Source organism: Ylistrum balloti, unplaced genomic scaffold, assembly GCF_031769215.1.
Source record: "Ylistrum balloti isolate Yb309-2 unplaced genomic scaffold, AGI_CSIRO_Ybal_v1 Utg369592, whole genome shotgun sequence".
Lineage (NCBI taxonomy): Eukaryota > Metazoa > Mollusca > Bivalvia > Pectinida > Pectinidae > Ylistrum > Ylistrum balloti.
The window spans coordinates 707,046-726,401 of record NW_026781877.1 but is presented as its reverse complement, the minus strand read 5'-3'; the positions used below and the strand labels follow the sequence as shown (position 1 = coordinate 726,401).

At 37.9% G+C, this 19,356-nt stretch overlaps 2 protein-coding genes across 3 annotated transcripts in view; one reads left to right on the top strand and one right to left on the bottom strand.

Moving 5' to 3' along the window:
* Window positions 1–14,042, top strand: part of LOC132544906 (uncharacterized) — a 59,961-nt gene extending 45,919 nt beyond the window's left edge. For both annotated transcript variants that reach the window (XM_060208564.1, XM_060208572.1), the window contains exons 7-21: window positions 792–950; window positions 1,877–2,018; window positions 2,399–2,581; window positions 3,127–3,179; window positions 3,520–3,661; window positions 4,292–4,389; window positions 4,789–4,873; window positions 5,224–5,319; window positions 5,669–5,928; window positions 6,417–6,657; window positions 7,006–7,152; window positions 7,389–7,487; window positions 8,162–8,282; window positions 8,961–9,085; window positions 9,469–14,042. In XM_060208564.1, the coding sequence (XP_060064547.1) occupies window positions 792–950; window positions 1,877–2,018; window positions 2,399–2,581; window positions 3,127–3,179; window positions 3,520–3,661; window positions 4,292–4,389; window positions 4,789–4,873; window positions 5,224–5,319; window positions 5,669–5,928; window positions 6,417–6,657; window positions 7,006–7,152; window positions 7,389–7,487; window positions 8,162–8,282; window positions 8,961–9,085; window positions 9,469–12,603 (5,086 nt within the window). In that variant the 3' untranslated portion in view covers window positions 12,604–14,042. The remainder of the gene's footprint in view (window positions 1–791; window positions 951–1,876; window positions 2,019–2,398; window positions 2,582–3,126; window positions 3,180–3,519; window positions 3,662–4,291; window positions 4,390–4,788; window positions 4,874–5,223; window positions 5,320–5,668; window positions 5,929–6,416; window positions 6,658–7,005; window positions 7,153–7,388; window positions 7,488–8,161; window positions 8,283–8,960; window positions 9,086–9,468) is intronic.
* Window positions 14,043–14,740: 698 nt separating this feature from the next.
* On the bottom strand, window positions 14,741–19,152 carry LOC132544948 (peptidoglycan recognition protein 1-like). Its single transcript, XM_060208616.1, has 5 exons — window positions 18,928–19,152; window positions 18,469–18,514; window positions 17,920–18,147; window positions 15,253–15,366; window positions 14,741–15,003 (listed from the first exon to the last, which is right to left on the bottom strand). Exons 1-5 carry the CDS (start codon window positions 19,150–19,152, stop codon window positions 14,759–14,761), a joined length of 858 nt encoding a protein of 285 aa, XP_060064599.1. The 3' UTR covers window positions 14,741–14,758.
* Between the last annotated feature and the right edge of the window lie 204 nt (window positions 19,153–19,356).

The window sequence follows — 19,356 nt, the reverse complement described above, 5'->3', positions numbered from 1 at the left end:
AAATACCTGTTATAATTTTGCACCGTCTACTTTCTTTTTCTTGGAACTAACATGCTTGACCTGGTTTTAAGATTTTGAAATTTTTCAATTGGGATCAATATTAAGATAGAACAATATTGTTTTGAACATTTGCGACTATCTTCACAATAACTTGGAAATGCTGTGGTCATTTTAGGAGCTCTTATAAGTGTGAAAAGCGTGGTTGAAGGCCACGTTTTCACCAATGAGCTAATTGGTAACTGTATCAGTTGCTGATTAAAATGATTTACGTTGTCACCGTGTATTGAGGGTCTCGTTCCTTAAGCTGCCAACACACGTTTCATCATTACCTATACCGCATTTCATCGTTAATGCGTATTTCCATGAAGTGCGTTTGTAGGTCTACTACTTTGGGATGTTTTTCTAAGGTAGTGAGGTGTAGAACCTGCAATTCTGACTTGGCAATATAATTAGCTTATTAGCTCCAGGCTCTGTCTGGAACACATCATACAAAACCCAGTTTTGTTTCATTATAGTGTTTTTATGGTTTTAACTGTGTGATTTGGGTCATCCATCCTATTCTTGGTTCTGTCAGTAGGATTGTCTTACTAGTGATTGTACGTTAAATTCAGTTAATATTTTACTGGATCTCAAAGTAAGGAAAAAATCTAGCAAATTGAAAAGTTCACATGATTGAGATCAGTTATGAATCGGTTATAAATTATATAAGCAAAATATGTTTCACCTAAGCCAACCATCAGAAATAGACTATCATTCCATATGTATATGATTTTTATCATCATTTGTTGCAGCTCTGTGTGCGAAACAAGCGATGCACGACTGAATATGCGCGTTGGTCTGCACACTGGAAGAGTCCTGTGTGGAGTCCTCGGATTGAAGAAATGGCAGTATGATGTATGGAGTAATGATGTAACTTTGGCAAATCACATGGAATCCGGAGGCGTTCCAGGGTACATTTCTCTCTTTATAATCGATGGAAACCTCAGAAATACATCTGCTGTTACGGGTTATAACTTTAATACTTAATACCCCATATTTCACCACTTGTAGATTATATACAGTACATACTATGTATTATGGTCTAGTAGTTTTACAACTATACATCGTTCTTGTGATACATCTAATTTGCATAAACATGTATGTTGTTCTTAATAATGTGTCCAGCTTTAATGTTAACGAAAAACAAACCTATCGAACTATGACATTGCGTCTGTAGCTATTTGAATAGGATATTGTGTACTAAATATAAAGCATTTAACTTTGTATGAATATTCCAGTGCTATCATCAACATATGTATGGCTAATATTTCCCACTGATACATAATATTATTTCTAATTGTCTTAATCATTTCGTTCTGGTAAACCTTTGTGATGGTGAAGGCGAATGGTTCACCCATGCTGTACAAAGTATCATGATATTACTTACCTTGTATCAGCGTGCTCTAGGTATCATTTGATATCAAATACTGTTTATTTTAAGCCTGTTAACGTTTTTTCCCTTTTCTATGATTTGTATAACAATTTACTAGAAATTTCAGTTAGACTTCGCTATAATTGTATATTAGAATTATACAAAAAAAATTGATATATTGTCGATGTCTTTATCTTTTCATGTTTATAGTGAATACAAAAATATATAAGTATATACTATAAAATCTAATGCTTCCTCGTAAGAATTATTACAATGCCTGCAGTATTGTCAGAAATATCTCAATTAAAACGTTGGTTATTTCTAGCGTTATTCATGTTATATACACTGATACCTAAGTGCTACTCTTGATAGTAAAATACGATGACGTTAATGGTTTCTGGCCTTTCCTAATGTCGGCTTCTCTATGTGTTCATCATATTCTAATTAAATTGTCTTGCTCCCCAGACGTGTCCACTTGACTAAGGAGACCCTGAGACACCTGGATGACCAGTACGAAGTAGAACCTGGTAACGGTGGGGATCGGGACCCGTACCTTCGGGAACATGGCGTTCAGACCTTCCTCATCAAGGAAGTGCATTCACGGAGGGTAAGGGACACCAATTCAGACCAACAAATTAAGAAATGTGGTCGTTTATAAACTTTTGTTTTAAAGTTTCCATCGAGTGATTAAATGTTGAATGATTCCTCGTTATTTTCACCTGTTGTTGTAATCTGTTTCGTGAAAAGCTAAATGAAGAGCCCTAACATATGAATTGTTTAATTTGAAATGCGAAAATGGTTTTGATTTAAATGCTAATTTACATATTCGATTTTACAAGGATATCTGTTTGCAAAAAAAGTAATTTTGAAAATATTTTGATTGATAACAACGTAGTTTAGAAATGATCTTAAACAGGTTAAAAGTCTAGAAACAAAATGATTACTTTATCAAGGAAATTTGATTAAGTTCACTCTTATCCAATACAGACTTCGAACCGTTTTCTGGACAAAAACCTGGAAAATATCAAACCAAAGCGTCTGTCATTTCGCAACGTGTCCAACTGTGTGGTAAGGTTGATGCAGTCGGTTAGGTTCAACGCCGAAATACCATTCTCTAATGTCCTCACGCCTCCCAACGAGGAGGCCAAGAAACACAAGAACAGCTCGTTCGTAAGTACATGTATATGATATCACTAAATAAGTTGTAGGTATAACATTTATTCTACACACATTTAGTTGTTTTTAACTTACTGTCTTTCTAGTTGTTTTTAATCATCTGCAAAATACAGAAATCCTCTTTATGTCGGATAACCAGTAGCAACATTTATAGGAATAAGAAAGGAACACAGAACGGAAATTATTGTTTACTGCAATAATTGTCATTTCCAGTTACGTAAATCAAGGATAACTCATCAAATTTCCAATTTTTATATGATTTTCATTATCATTATATCATTAGAATCAATCTTAAACATCATGTGTGCCAATATTTGTACAATTAATAAGAATCAAGAAAAAAGAAAAGATTCAAGATTAATCTGAATTCTTATGCTACTTTTAAACTGTGACATGACTTTTTGTGCTCGTTTGTGATAACGAAATATGCTGCAATATTTTCTCTATCTGGTTGGGCTATCTTGAAAAATAACATGACTTTCATTTGTGTCAATTTCTTTTCACGACAATGTTTTCTGATTTTCTCTCTCTCCTTTCAGAGTCCTTTCGGATATTCAGTTACGGACAAGCGCCGAAAACCGATAAAGGAAAGGTTCGTATGAGGTTCGCAGGGTGGAGCGTCTCTAATATTATTTAAAGTTAACTGGCAACAATTTGGTATCAAACAAGCCAATATCTGTAAAGGAAAATATCTTTAACTGACGGAAAATTTTGACTTTATTTACAAGACATTTTTATAATGTCACATAGTTTTCAATTTCAGCGTTTTCATTCGGTGATTGTGATTGTTTTTATTTTGCCATTTTTCGGGTTTTAATTTCGTTTTTGAATACACACGAATTCTTCGGTATTCATATGGCAGATCTATATATTTACACTTTTGACTATTTATATTGATATTTTCACCCCCAAAAAATGCCTTTTTATCATAGACATTCCAACAAGCCTGCTATGGAGGACCGAGCTAACAAATACCTTGCCACCGCTCTGATGGCACGTAGTGTGGATAAGGAGAAAAGAGACCATGTAAACTACATAACGCTTAGGTTTAAGGAGTCTTCCAAAGAGAAACGGGTATGTTAGGTAGACTCTTATGCTTGGAAATGAAAACAACAGAAATCAAAATAACACTATACAGTCAGTCGACAATTTTAACCATAGACTAGTGTGGAAAGACCACACTATGACTTGTAGTAGAAGTTGTATCATATTGCTTTATGGAAGAATGGGAAAACGTCTTTGTCATATATAGGATACTTGTAAATAGATTATTATCTTGATGATGATTTCTAGCATGCCTTTATCATGTAGAAACTTGTGATCATCCAACTGCAAAAATAAAGAGTGTTTATTCCTGTACGTGATACAAATATTACAAGAGCAAATCCAGGACGCTTCTCTTCACAAAAGATATTAGTTAATGCATATTAACCACTCGGGTTAAGAATTCGTCCATTGCGCGATTGAACCCCCGTGATTAATATTTCTCTCTAATGAATCACAAGATATTTATTCCGGAACACCTGGTCTTATAACCATTGTACTTCTAAATTTTATTCATAGTTTGTCCTTCTTTTAATTAATTTGAGTTTAGATTATCTATTCACACTTTTCTTATTGATCTTGTATCATCGGTAGCTTTAGATTCTAGTAGTCAAAAACGTAGTAAGACGGATTAGTGTATCCTCTCTATTTTCTCAACAGTACCAGGCCTCAGATGATTGTTCCTTCGGCAGTAGTATGATCTGTTCTCTCGTCATGTTGATGTGTACAGCCGGACTTCAAACCGTCATCCTACCTAGGTACTTCTTTCTTCATTTAGTATAGCGTGTACTCACAGACTCCAAACCATATCTTTTGATAGGATATTAAACGGTACAGACATAAATATATATGTATAAATGAAACCATTCATTATCCATGTAATTTAATTCGTGTAATGTAAATAACAGACGTTCTTGTCGCCCTCATCATACAACTTGACTCGTTTCAACTCTTTAATGCCATTTACATTTGAAAAAAATAGCAAATTTCACCTAAAAACTTTTGCTTTTCTAGTACGTTCTTTCAGATTTTAAGTGATATGATTGTATCGTATAAAGTGATGGAGACGTTGTTAGGAGTAGGTAACCCAAATATGACTAGTTTTATACTTTATATAGGAATACAACTGTATATCATCCTGTTGTTTTCACCACCAGGACGTTACTGTTGCTGATGTTATTCCTGGCGTCCTTCTGCTGGATCGCAATCGTCCTAATGCTTATCCTCAGCGTTAAACTTGGGGTACGTTGCTTTGTTACAACCATCTCTTGGTATGTTGTTTTTGCTTTTCAGTGTTGGCTTTTAGATTACATTTTATTCTTCGTATGTTGACGCTCTGATTACATCTTACTTAATGTGCCAAATTTGGTGAATATGTGTTCTGTATGACTCTGCCTTCGGTTAACACTATAGTATATCCTATGGTCTTACATTAACTACCTCTGGTTTTTACTGGATAACTGTATTGTTACCGTTATCATGATATGTACATGGTGTATTTTCTGTTTTTATTTTATCTGTATGTGGTATATATGATTTACCTGTTTCCCTTTGTAAACGCAGATATATATTTGCTGTTTGCTCCTTTACAGTGTACTCTATTCGACATTCGGAAGTCCTCGGGATTGCGACATTTCACCATGATTACAACCATTGTATTAGTATATGCGACATCACAAGTAAATGTGGTAAGTCAACCGCTTCAGTTTCATTGGAGCCATTGAAAAATATAGAAGATGATTCAATTTCGTGTAATATAGAGCTCCTTTCAACCACTTGACCATGACCTTTTTGTGCCCACTCGACCATAAACTTTTACGATTTAGGACTCACTTTACCATTACCTATAAGGATCCACTCTGACCGTGAACTGTCGTGATCCACTTGACCATGACCTTTATGATCCACTAGACCATGACTTATTCTGAACTACCGGACCAAGGCCTGTTCTGATCCACTCGACCTAGACCTTTTTCTGATCAACATGACAGTCACCTCTTTTGATTCACTTGACCTCTGTCTATTCTGTTCTTGCAGTTCTGCTGTCGTGACGCGATTGGGTATCGAACTCTCATCAGCGTCAATTTCATCCAGATGCTAGATGAGGGACACCTCACGTGCTCTATCCCGCCATATATCTTCCTGAGTTGTATAGTGGGCTACATCTGTGTGTCTATATTCCTCAAGTTGGCCGCTCTAGTTAAACTCATCCTGATGGCAATCATGGCTACCATCTATATAGTAGCCATAGAGATCACCCACCGGGGAATATTGGATGGATTTGATCAGCAGTCGGGGCAAGTAGAATGACCTTATATTTCCTATTATTTCATTAGTTCACTTTATTTACACTTATCCGCCACCATTCCATTTCAAAAGAATTAGATAGGCCATGTAATGACGAGATAGTACTTTCTGTTACTTTCTGACAAGTGAATCGTTTTACATTTCAACATGGATGTTGTTTCCAGTACTTTAGTATTATTCACCTAGAGTATGTATTTCTTGAGATATCATTTGTGACTTGTATTCTTGTTTGATATATGGATTGATACGGGGGAATTTCAATTTTCTGTATCGACATGGTTTTAGACTTGGATGCTGTTATTTTTATCATAAATGTATCATTATTAGCTGTGTGTGACTTCATTAGAATTTATGTTTTTCACTTCCTGGCCAATGTCAAATTCGACATTTGACAAAATAACCTGTGGCTATTATTACAACAATTTCATGTGTTTTTCTAAACGGATTTTTTTCATATTCTTAAGTGTTCCTTTTACAGGTCAGTGATTCCAAGTCACGTGATCGGAATCGTTGCTTTGATAGCCTTCATGCTGATGCTGTACCTTCAGGGCCGACAGCAAGAATGGACAGCTCGTCTAGATTTCCTGTGGAAGACGACGGCCACGAAAGAAAAGATTGGAATGACGGAACTCCAGGACAATAACAGACAAATTCTGTGTAACCTGTTACCTGCTCATGTAGCCGCTCACTTCATCGACACCCAGACAAAGAGTCATATGGTAGATTTTAGCGGGAAACTTCGCAATTGAGCGCCTTGTAAAATATAACAGAATAATTATAAAGTCATCATGTTTATATTATTTAATATATTTCAACAACTTAGATATGATTTACTCAAAGATATTAAAGATGCTGTTGGTAATCGTGAATGAGAATTCTTTTTTACTTTTTGCAGTAATAAGGCCGTTACATTATCTAGAATATGAATTTTAAAATTGATGAAAATAATGACTGGTGCTAAAATAATTGGTACAAAGTAGGATAAGATATGGCGATACCAAATGTTGTATAATACATTGATAAATCATCACTGTTGATTCCATAAAAAATGTTTGTTTTTCTTCCAGGCGTTGTACAGTCAGCACTACCCAAAGGTCGGAGTATTCTTCGCATCCATTCCAAACTTCTCGGACTTTTACATTGAACTTGTTGCAAACAACCAAGGAATAGAATGTTTGAGGGTGCTGAACGAAATAATAGTTGATTTTGACGAGGTAAATAAAATTGTCTTATCATTTTATAATTTATAGTGCAAAATCGTTTACATTTTTCTTTCAAATTGTTATATATAGCGCAAGCTACACAAAATTTGCCTATTTGTATTGAGATAAACAGCGAAGCATTTCTCTAATGGCGACGAATAAAAAAAATCAATTTCAAAATATTATGTAAGAGTTTGATATGCTTTCGATGTAATAGTTTATGAATCATTATTTGGTCTGATTCACAGTCCCTAAACGAACCTCGGTTTCGCGGAATCGACAAGATCAAGACAATTGGCAGTACTTACATGGCAGCGGTGGGCCTGATGCCGGATATGATGATACAGGTGGGTAAGAAGACAACTCGAAACTTGAGTTTTGTTGGATATTTTCCTGATATTCTAGGATAGATACTATGTATCAAGTATTAACTTTTATCACATTTTGTTTGCTATAGCAAAAGGTATTGGAAGCTTGATTGTCACAAGATATGTCTATAACACAAGACCAATACGCAAAACATTAGAACTTTACCTTCTAACTGCAATTCTAGCCTGATTCTTTCGTCATCCCTAACTCCATCGCCGTCGTTGTAAGCCAGTTTTTTTAAATCTTTTTAAAAATAGGCCTTACTGTATGGAAAACGGTATGGGCGTTTTGATAAGAAACCTTCGTTGTCCACAGTCGGGCTGATTTTGTTGATATATAGAAGATATTTAATGCCTTTCCGTTTCCGATCTGGAAAATCATCGTCGAATTTTGATGCATTGACTAGAAAGCATTGCTTTGAATGGTCAAAACTGCAATCATGAGTAGAAACCATATATATCTTATTTCAGTGACAATATCGGTTATCAAAAGAATACTTTTCTATATTTCACTGGCAAAAATGTAATAAACAATAATTTTGAGTACCTTGTTATCTGAAAGTGAAAGTTGATATATGATATTCTTATACCCACATATGACCTTTTAATGTTACATTATTTATTATACTAACGTAAGACCTTCTTTTGTACAGTCGGACAGTGAGGTATCAATGATCCATTACCTTGGACTACTGGTCGAATTCATATTTATAATGAAGGAAAAATTAAAAGTCATCAATGAAAACTCCTATAACAACTTCATGCTCAAAGTTGGTGAGTAAATGATATTTAATGATTAAGGCGAATCTCCTTAATATATCTGTTCAAGAGGTAACATATACCACATAATAAACTAATATACTATACAACAGGCAATCATTTCCTAGGCTTTTAGATTGGTCCACGTGTTCATGAGTGTCAGCTGTAACATTGAACATTCCCTTTTATTTACATGCTATTGCAAAAAAGGGTAAAATAGGGAAAATTAACCTGCGAGGAAATTTTACAGTCCTCGCATTATTATACATGGTGGTTCATGTTGTTTACCTTGTTCTTATTTGGAAACGTGACATTACTTACTCGGATCAACCAGATTTATCAGGCGGGTGTACCTGAAGCAGAAAATGCTTACTCGGAACATCTGGTCTTTTTTCTATATTCTTTTCCAACGGTATCTGTGTCAATCATTATTTCATTATGTATTTCCGTTAGTTCCATCGAACTCATATTTGAATAACGTTCTTTTATCTATTCGATTTTTTCTTCGTTGTTTTTGCAGGAATAAACGATATGAAATTAGAGAAGATAATACGGACATGTCAACAGATTTCTACTTAAATACAGATTCTCTGTAGTTATTTTGTAATGATTATAAATATCTAAACTATCGTTAAGTATTATAAGTATACATGTTGATCACTAATCTCTCATGTTGTTTCCTTGCTGTTGTAGGTATGAACATCGGGCCTGTAGTAGCGGGTGTTATAGGGGCGAGAAAACCACAGTATGATATATGGGGCAATACGGTCAACGTTGCCAGTCGTATGGAAAGTACTGGGAAACTTAACCATATACAGGTATTTGTTATGTCATTTGTGCGACCTTTGTCTAAATGGCGTTTTATCATGTAGAAGTGTTTTTTGCCAGTTGGTTTCCTTTTTGCCTGCCTTGTTCTAATTTGCGAATGTAACATTACTTACTTGGATTGATCAAGGTTTATATGGTGAATGTCGTTGATGGAGCAAAAGACGCTTGGATTTTTTCTCCTAGAATATTTACAAGGGGTCTCCGTGTAAATCTTTCTTTTTTTCATAATTAGCCCTAATTTTATGGAATTTGAGTTTGAATTATGACTATGTTCACATGATTGTATATCCTGACTATGTTTGAAATGTCAAGACCAATAAACAATGTATCTAGTAGAAAGTAGTTTACACTTTACTCTTCTTGTCTTTAACAGGTTACAGAGGATGTCTACAGTGTCCTGAAGCATCAATACGACTTCAAATGTAGAGGTCGAATCAAAGTCAAAGGTAAAGGGGAGATGGTTACCTATTTTCTACAAGGTCGAAGAGGTTTAGGGGTCCTTCCTAGTCCATCTTCACCAACATTATCATCTGGTAATCAAGTTTTATTTCGCCCTCCCTCGAAAGAGTCATTCAGTGGAAGTACTCTCAGTGGTGGACATGGGCATCTGGAAACAAATTTAGGTGTGTCTAGAAACCAAAGTGGTCTCAGTTTGTCATCTCAAGATAGCACGCAGCCACGGGATGTATCGCGAAGTGAATCGCTGAAGTCGCAGTCGAGACCGGGCTTGGGGTATCCCGTTGTTGTCGGTGAGCGACAGAATAGCCTGGACTCATCCAAGGGTCTCCCAACACCACCAGGAAGTCTCAACAGGAAACGGTACAGCAACACAAACACAAACGACAGTCCACGAAATACTACTCGTAAATCTACCAATCATGCTTTACCAACCTGTCTCACAGGTCACATTTCAGAAACAGAGACAGAATCTACATATGGCGGAATCGACTCACCGGAACTACCAGTTGTACACTTCGCTAATAAAAAGTCAACAAACATGCGGCCTATTCATAACTCATTGTTTGATAGCTTAAAGGATGGAAATGGTGCTAATGCGTCTTCAGAACAATGCAGCATAGGTCATCCCCCACATGTTCCCAGAGGTCGATTTGGAGAAATACAAAATAGTCCAACTAGTCCTTCTCGTGGAAGTAACAGTAATAAAAGGGGGAATCACAGAGCATCTGCTCCCGTTGGTCAGATGTTGCCCTCATCCTCTAATGGACAATTATCTCCAAGATACAAGAATCGCGGGATGTCAGACATATACGAGGACGATTATAATGCTGATAGTATGGGTATAATTGTTAATGTTGGCGCCAACAACGACGTGTCGAAGAAGTCCCAGGATTTTGCACCAGCAAATATTCGTCGTAATCCTAGTAATCTTTCTAACGTGTCCCAGTCTTCTCACAACTCAGCTGACAGTAATAGCTCCAGGAGTCGTATACAGCCACCCCAGTATGCACAAGTACAGCCTATCAGAAAGTCATCAAAAGAGACGAGTAGAGAGATGCATACACCCATGGCTACATCAAAGCCGTGTCAGGTTGTCAACCCTACTGTTCCAATCATTCGACCAACACCATTGGTACTTTCTGGCTTAGCCCCACCCATGAAAAATGCCATACGCCCAGCTCCATGTCACCAACCGAGAAATGTTCAAAGTATTCATTCTAGTCAGTACCCCTCGTGCATGCCAAATGATTATAATCCTCGAGATATCGAACCCGACGAGGAAATTTCCTCAGAAAGTCGATTTGCAATGTCAAACATTATGAAAGAACTGGGAAGAGTCGTAGATCCAATGCAACCCAACAGACCTCTTAAATCCGTCCAAAAGCTGTCACCACTAGATAAATTCAAGGCTCCCTCACCTCCCCCAGAGGAGAAGTTTGTAACGGCAACATACCGAGAACCTCTGAGTCCTCAGAAAGCCACCACCTCATCCCCACATCTAAGTCCGGTCGGTACTCCTACCAAGGCTACTTTGATGGAGAAGCCACGACATGATTACGTACCGCAACAGTGTAGAACATCTCCACCCACATGTTCGCCCCCTCCACCACCTGTGCCTCCGAAACTGCTTGCGAAGGAAACGCGTCGCAAGTCTTCAAGCTCTCGAGCAAGTAGTAGCTCGTCACAATCGACTCTCACGTCTACCTCCGCCCTCGTAGCGAATATTGATGGCAGGACGATGTCCATTCTTCCAAGTCCAGAGACCACGCAACCGACTCCTAATGTAGGAAATGCACTGCCATTGAGGCGTATACCATCAGATGTGACACACGGACAAAATATGGACTCTAAACCACCTAGTGTCAGGCGGAGTAACTCTAGTCCTAGAATGAAATCAAAAGCATTACAACCATCGTTAAGACACATGGACTTTCTGTGTCCTGTTATTCATTCAGACGACGACAAAGAATCTACAAGCTCTAAGCAAATGAGCGAGCATTCTTCTGTAGTATTGCTGCAACCAATAGAGTTGAAGCTGTCTAGACCAGCGTATGTAAAACAGCTGTCGTTTCCCTCAGAGGGCGGGTACGAGCATTATACACGTGCATTTCTTGCCAACACCGATTTTATGGTCCCACATTTGGACAGAAACTTTTCGAGGTCCAGTGACACAATATGTAGCATACCACGAGGACCGCCCACACCAAAATTTCCCATTCTTAGTAGTGCGGCATCTTCATCACTAACGCAGCTACTACAAGAGCTTGCAGCAGAACGCCCTGTTTCCTCAGATCTCGATAAACTCCGGATATCCGAGCAGTCACAGGAAAATGATCTGGAAAAACATTTTCAATCAAGTGGCGAGAAAAACGTCGTAAACGGTAAGCCCCCAGCTCATGGTAACAACGTGTTATCAAATGAACTTGTTGCCCGGCAAGGCGCATCACGACACCACGGAAGTCCTAAACGAAAGTCTACTACTTCGGCATCCCCAGCTAAGAAACCAAACCAGCTGCAATTATTTGGAGATTCACCGCATAAATTACACAGTAGGAATGCGAATCCTTTCCAAGTGAAACGCCGAGGTCACGTTAATACTCCTCCGAGGCATTGCAGGAGTCTGGATTATATTCCTAGTGACCGAGAGGACTACGCTTCCTCAGCTGCCTCTTCCGCGTGTGGTAGTCCAAAGTCAAAGCAGCGGGCGTTTATGAACAACATTATGTATGCCAATAGAATAGAACAATTCTTGTCCGGAAGGAATGCGTTAGGACTAGAAAGTTTAAGTATATCGTCGTTAGCTAGCAGCAGTGAAATGTCGCGAAGTGATCCGGCCATTAACCTTGATTCCGGCTCCGTCGCTTATGAATCGGAGTACGATAACTACAGGCCGGGGATGATGAGTGATGACGATTTTTTCGCTATGGACCCTGTCAGTGACTTTGATGTGTACGATGATGTAGATATCGATAATATAACTGTGAGCGACTCCTATAGCCTCGACCTACCACTACCATTACTGTCGACGAAAAAGATAACAGATGTATGACATTGATACATTCACTACCACGACAAAGAATCTCATGAATTCAAGACGAAAAATATGTGATCAATGATCTGACACGAACAAGAATCTCATAGATGTTGGCATTAGCAGTGTACATTCATGACCGTCATGATCTTTATAATACCAAGGTCTGATCGTTGGTTTGCCATACCAAATATCACATGCATGACATTGTGTTGTCATATAGAAGTATTCCTGGACCAAATTCTGTTTGATAGTTAGCAGTAATATCTAGCAAAATACTCGTATCATCTCTCACCGCTGTAAGTTGTGTTCATCGTCATCTGTAAAATACTCGTTTGATGTGGCCGTAATGTACAAGTTGTCGTGCCAACTATTATCACAGATAGGAAAAGGACGTGTGTGGATTAATTCTTTGTACCTCTGTCAGAAACTATTAAAAATATGTTAATGTGAGTTTACGTTTTGTAATTAACCTTGAATGTTATTACAAAGGAGCTTGGATAGAGGTGGTCGTCATCAAAATGTGTGCCCATGTGGTGACGTCATCATTGCTTCCAAATCAGGTGAATGTTTGTTTTATTCTGTCTGAATTACAACACGAAGGATGATGTGTATTACTGAATATGTCTGTATGCTAGGCGATATTAGCCTATATGTCAACATATTGTTTTACGATTGTTTAACACAATACAGCTAGTGAATGACTTTGAGAGGGGTTGTTGAGAAAGTGCTATATCGCAAATTAAAGGATGAAGAAATCATTGATGATGTCCACCGGATGTGATGTACACGTTTTCTGTTTAGTATGAGTACTGGACACCGACGAGTACGTTGGTACATAACTTTGTCCTATGATATTGCTAAATGGCAGGTGCTTGTATTAGAGATCCCAGAATTATTTATTTAGTGTTATATAAGTAATTTATTTTTGTAGAATGAATATAATGTAAAACCTGACACAAACGCGCTAAGCGTTTGGCTCTGATTTTAACGTGTATGTTGTTATGTGTTCATTACAGTTGTGATAATGGTGATTGGGAGTGTTTGGGTGTGTTAAAGAAGTGAAGCTATTATACTGCCACTAGTTTCACATTTTTCAAACGAAACTTTATTATAAACGTAATTAGTCCAGGCCGGACTCTCTTCGGTCACAAGTTATAAAATATGTGTAAAAAGAGAAAGATCCTATCAATTGTACGCCAGGACCTACCTTCATGTTTTGAGAATGATATAGAAGGTTAGGACGAAGTAAAGCTTTCACAAAAAATGGATAGATAAAAATATCAAGATACTATACAGTGTCCGTTGCAATTATTTCTTGGACAAGTTTTCACTTTCTGTACAAGATGAACTGTACGTATGTGTCTGCCTGGTGAGTGGTATACATACGTACCGATATTTGCTGCCAAATCCTGTCCGCCATAAACATAGTGAGTAAAAAGTCGTTCCCAATGTTATCCAGTGTGGAGTTTTATGTTCAACGAGGCTGTTTGAAATTTCGTTTCGTTATTAGCTCACCCATAGCCAAGGTCACGGGGGTCAAATGTGTCAAACGTGGAACATATGCACAGATATAATACTGTTGGTGTTTTCAGCTTTCAAACAGTGCTGATCGGCGACACGCAGAACTGCAGGTTGGGTCTGATGTAAACGTCACAGATGATTATGATAATTTATGATTCAAAATATATTCAGTATATATAAAAATTGGAAGTACCGTAAAATAAACGAAATAAATCGAAGATAGCAACAGAATTTAGTTCTTCAAAAAGTACCAAGATAGTTAAGGCAATGGTCCTCTTATTCATCGATACTACATGCGATGTAAATGGAGATCAAATCCAGGTCGTCTAGTGAAAACCATCAGGCATAGGACGTGTCAACTAGTATTTCCCAATGACATCATAGATGTTCGAATGTATATATATATGTGTGTGTGGTATTGTAGTGCAAATAATTTCTAAAGGTGATTTCATTTCCTGGACTCTACTACTCTTTCAAGGAGACATGACCTGCCTGTTCCTACATCACCGAAGAATGAAAATGAACGAAAAAATGATGTCTTGTATATGAGCGCTTAAAATAATTTTTAATTGCGATTTACAGATGTACAAGGCGACAAATATGAAGATAATTATTGAGACCTGTTATAAGATGTAATTATTTAATTACGTTACGAAAGTTCATCCAGTGGTGGACAGTGGCTGTCGTTCGAACGATGGTAGTGAGGCCATGACTTGATGATGTCAAGGAAAGCGTTTCCCGGGCATTCTGTAGGAACCACGTCACAATGTCCCTGTATGATGTAGTTCGTCTGTATCTTACCAGTGTTTAATCCACACGCAATCAGCTGTATAACTGCATGTAGTGCTGCGTCGTCTGGGATCTGTGTCCGAAAGTCGCCTATGACGGATATCCCTGTGTGCATGTTTATAAATCGTGTGAAAAATCTGCACTTATCAAAGATTATCGTAAAATACGTGAAATATAAATCGCACATTCGTTCTGAAATGAGTTTTAATTTCACATGAACTTTTATGAAACAAAACTTATAAGTTTTTATTTTTTTCGTGTTCACCACAAACTATATCCAATTCTTCCAATCCAACCCTATGTCATTTTCATTTTGAAAAAAATGACAAACATCCACATCTATAGTAAACTTACCTATTCCTACAGTGTTGCGACCGTAGGTGTGAGCTCCAATCTTGTCCCATCCTCTGGCCTCGTAGACATTACCGTCTTCACCCACTACGAAGCTATACCCAATATCCCACCAACCTAAACAGGTGAAAGGCAAAAGATTGCAGATACTATTAAAGCAATTACAACCACAACTAAGTAAAGCCTTTAGTCTGTAGGTTGTAGCCAACCTTCGGTAACAAAGCGAACAAAACATTCATCTTCTAACTATAAACAGACTTGTATAACGATATATCAGCGAAAGTCTCGACAACATCAACAAATCAAAACCATGGACAACACACGCAGCGATCTCTGGGATAGGGTGATGACGCAATACCCGCTCGTCCAGTGAGGGCAAGATATACTGCTGCATAGACAATCTGCACGCACAAACACGTGCTATACCGGAAATTGTAAAACATTAACGCATGCGTAAACAAAACACATACATGGTCTGCAAAGACACAAGATATTGAGTTTGAGTAGTGCAAGGTAGAAAGACATGTTTGAAGTTTGCGATAATGTGACCGTCCGGTCAAATGGGAAAATTATTGTAACATATAGCGTATTTCAGGTGTATCGTTTCGAAAGTGGAAAAATGTTACTGCTAGCAAGCAATAGTGAGAGGAATGTTCGACGATGATTTTGCCTTCCTATTTACAAAAAAAAAAAAAAAAAAATCACTGGGGTGTCTTTTTCTTCTCTCAGTTTATCTTAAGATAGGGTGTAGCCGCCAATATTTCCCAAACATCAGCTACTGTTACAGCTGCTACCCTACGGGATTCATCCCCAGTTAATGGCGAATTGTCTACTACAACCACACAGATAACGAGGCCTAAGTCTGCCGTTTCATCCTCCAGATTCGTCAAAATGGACAAGGAAAATATCAATAATTCGACAAATCAAAACACACTAAAAAACCTCACTATCTGACGGAATGTTAGGATCATTTGAGAGATTTCTCAAACGGAACCGATAAGGCATAAGTTTTATATCTGGGTATAAATCTGCAGGCATTTGTGAAGTCTTTTTAGAAAATAGAAAGATTTTCAAAAAGAATTAAGAAATCGGCTTCGAGCAGCAGACAGAATTGTAGATTCTGAAACTGACATCTTGTATAAACAAGAATTATTAGGAAATTCCACTCCCGATATCATTATCAATACACTGTGGTTCAATACCTCCCTATACTTTGGGACGAGGGAAGGCGGCGAAGAGCACAGAGTACTCTGTTTGGGCGATGTCAAGCTCTGTTCTGACCCAGACAAAAATTAGAAAGGCAAACAAAAAATCACAGCTGGTATATATATCTATAAAATTCGTGACAGCTCACCTAGGTTGTATGCAACCCCTGACAAAAGACCTCCTCCTCGCCTAAGCCTCAGGTTAGACAGTAGTGAACCTCCTCCGCGGCAAAGCCTCGGGTTAGACAGTCGTGAACCTCCTCTTCGGCAAACCTCGGATTAGACAGTCGTGAACCTCCTCCTCGGCAAAGCCTCGGGTTAGACAGTCGTGAACCTCCTGCTCGGCTAAGCCTCGGGTTAGACAGTCGTTAACCTCCTCCTCGGCTAGGCCTCGGGTTAGACAGTCGTGAATTTCCTCCTCGGCAAAGCCTCGGGTTAGACAGTCGTGAATCTCCTCCTCGGTAAAGCCTCGGGCTAGACAGTCGTGAATCTCCCCCTCGGCAAAGCCTCGGGTTAGACAATCGTGAACCTCCTTCTCGGTAAAGCCTCGGGTTAGACAGTCGTGAATCTCCTCCTCGGCAAAGCCTCAGGTTAGACAGTCGTGAATCTCCTCTTCTGTCCTAACTTCAAACCAGGAAAGATCCTTTTGATTTATTTAATACCGCATGTGCCTTTAGTATGTCGAGCCGACTGTCCATACAAGCTACACCATAGATTGCATCAGCGAGTTAGGCCAATAAGGACTGATAAAATGTTATTGTTACCAAAGAACGACGTGTTATGTGTGTCTGGCATTGCATTGTTGAACGGTTAGACTGCACATTCGCCTCGTAGATTTCAAACAAGTAAGCCCTTAGTATCATAGCCAATTCTTTCATGATTCGGCTCTACTGTATCTAATTCTAAATTTGAATTGAAGATAATATTAACTTGTGTGTTTTTTACACGATTTCCTATTTCCTATATATATATATATATATATATATATATATATATATATATATATATATATATATATATATAAAACACATACACGTTGTTCAGACAAATCGCACAAAAAGCACATAACGCCATTTTTGCCCTGTGACATTCTATGGCGTTTTGCCATTTTGCCACTGTTTAAAATGCTGCTGAAAATGAAAAGTACACGTTGTTCAGTTTTTCCCCTTCGAGAATATCTATTAATCATCCAGTTAACATCTGTAAGCTTATACCTGAACACCGATTTATTGGATGGAGACCTTTGGCTTCAGACATTCGATTTTTTCCCCCAGAATTTACGGTTTCAGATTTAGTAATTTTGCAAACGTATTTTTACTGACCGGAGGTTCGTTGTAGAATTATTTTCACGCTTATCATACCGATGTTAACGGTGCCTAAGCTTTAAAAATCATTCAACTGTAGCATTTTGGGAAAAAGAAAGAGAATCACCAGATAAATTGTGGTTAGTGTTGTTCATTCTTACCTCGGGTAACCATGTGAAACTCCTGATAGGATCGAACTTTAGCTGCACATTCATCTTCCGAATGACATCGTGAACCGGCACCATGGTGTATGAATACATATTGCGGAATTTCAGGAAGATGGCCGATGGTATGTGATGGTAACCTTGCTCCCCACTCCTCTCGAGTTACGATTCGAGGACAGTGACTTCCGCCAGCTCGGATTTCACGTAGTCTTGTTGGACAAACACCTTCATGATTGAAAACTCACTTAATGCATGTTGACATGATTGTATTACGTTATAACAAAATACATTATACAGTCTCGCCATAACAACCTAGGATTAGGAAATATTTAATCTTTTTAATCTCAGAACAGAACGAGCATATGAAACTAATACAAACTGACACTTTAATGAGGACATGTCTGTAAATGTTCAAATCATTTTCACGTCGGGCTGCTACACGCCAAAACACTTGGAAAATATAATTATAATAATCTGTATTTATTGACGGGAAAATGTCCGATAGTGTAATATTATATATTGTGTACATCCCATCAGATGAATTACCATTCCAAACTTCAGGTGACAGCAAGCTGAAGTCGGCGAATCCACTCTGCAATAAACAGTAGAGATATTTTGACACTTATTGAAATACATGTGCATTATATATTGGTATGTGCTCTCCTAATCTACCTTCATTTGTTTAGCTCGAAACTATCCCTTTCCTGCCATATATGAGTTTCCTATTTCGTACAATAAAATACAAGTTGTCAGTTTTACATATATAAGACGACCCAGGAAACTATAGTCAGGTGTTGGAATTTTCGTTTTGAGCCAAAATCGGTGTTTATAATTATATAGGTTTTTCATATAAAGAAAGTAATTTAAAAAAACACTGAAAGAAATGTGAACCACTGTTATCTATTTACATTTTGAAGACTAATTGATAATTTTTTAGCCATTGTAATATTGTCCTAATTTTATGTGCAAAATATGTTATTGATGTAATTATATATGTATTCTTACATGTCCTCCATACTCCAGTGAGATCCAGGTAGTGTTCTCCACAGTCACGAATTCCAGCCCATTACTGTACTGCACACACATGCCTGTGGGAATGACCGCAAACAACGTCTCAAATCGTCCCGCTTCCCTGTATAGTGCTGCGTTTCCGACAGCGCATGCGCAGTACACATTTTCCGCCGATGTAAGTTTAACAATAATGATGGCGACAACGACGTGCCAGATCATTATTCATGTATTCTGCTATGATAATCAAAGCCTGAAATGTCAGATATTATCAATAAATTTATTATTAATCGGGGTAATATCCAAGGCGACACAAACAACCAGTTATACGGATTTATTAGTGATATGTTGACAACATTACCAAGTGTCACTAACTTTTCTGGAAGTTCCTGGTCATCATGTCCACATTTTAGCAACAATACTCCA

What these genes read in the sequence shown, in the direction of transcription:
- LOC132544948 (XM_060208616.1), bottom strand. Translation starts at nt 19,152, where the DNA reads ATGATCTGGCACGTCGTTGTCGCCATCATTATTGTTAAACTTACATCG. An exon ending in CACTGGAGTATGGAGGACAT is followed by an intron (nt 18,515 to 18,927) that starts GTAAGAATACAT and finishes TGTTTATTGCAG; the next exon opens with AGTGGATTCGCCGACTTCAG. An exon ending in GTCACCTGAAGTTTGGAATG is followed by an intron (nt 18,148 to 18,468) that starts GTAATTCATCTG and finishes TCAATCATGAAG; the next exon opens with GTGTTTGTCCAACAAGACTA.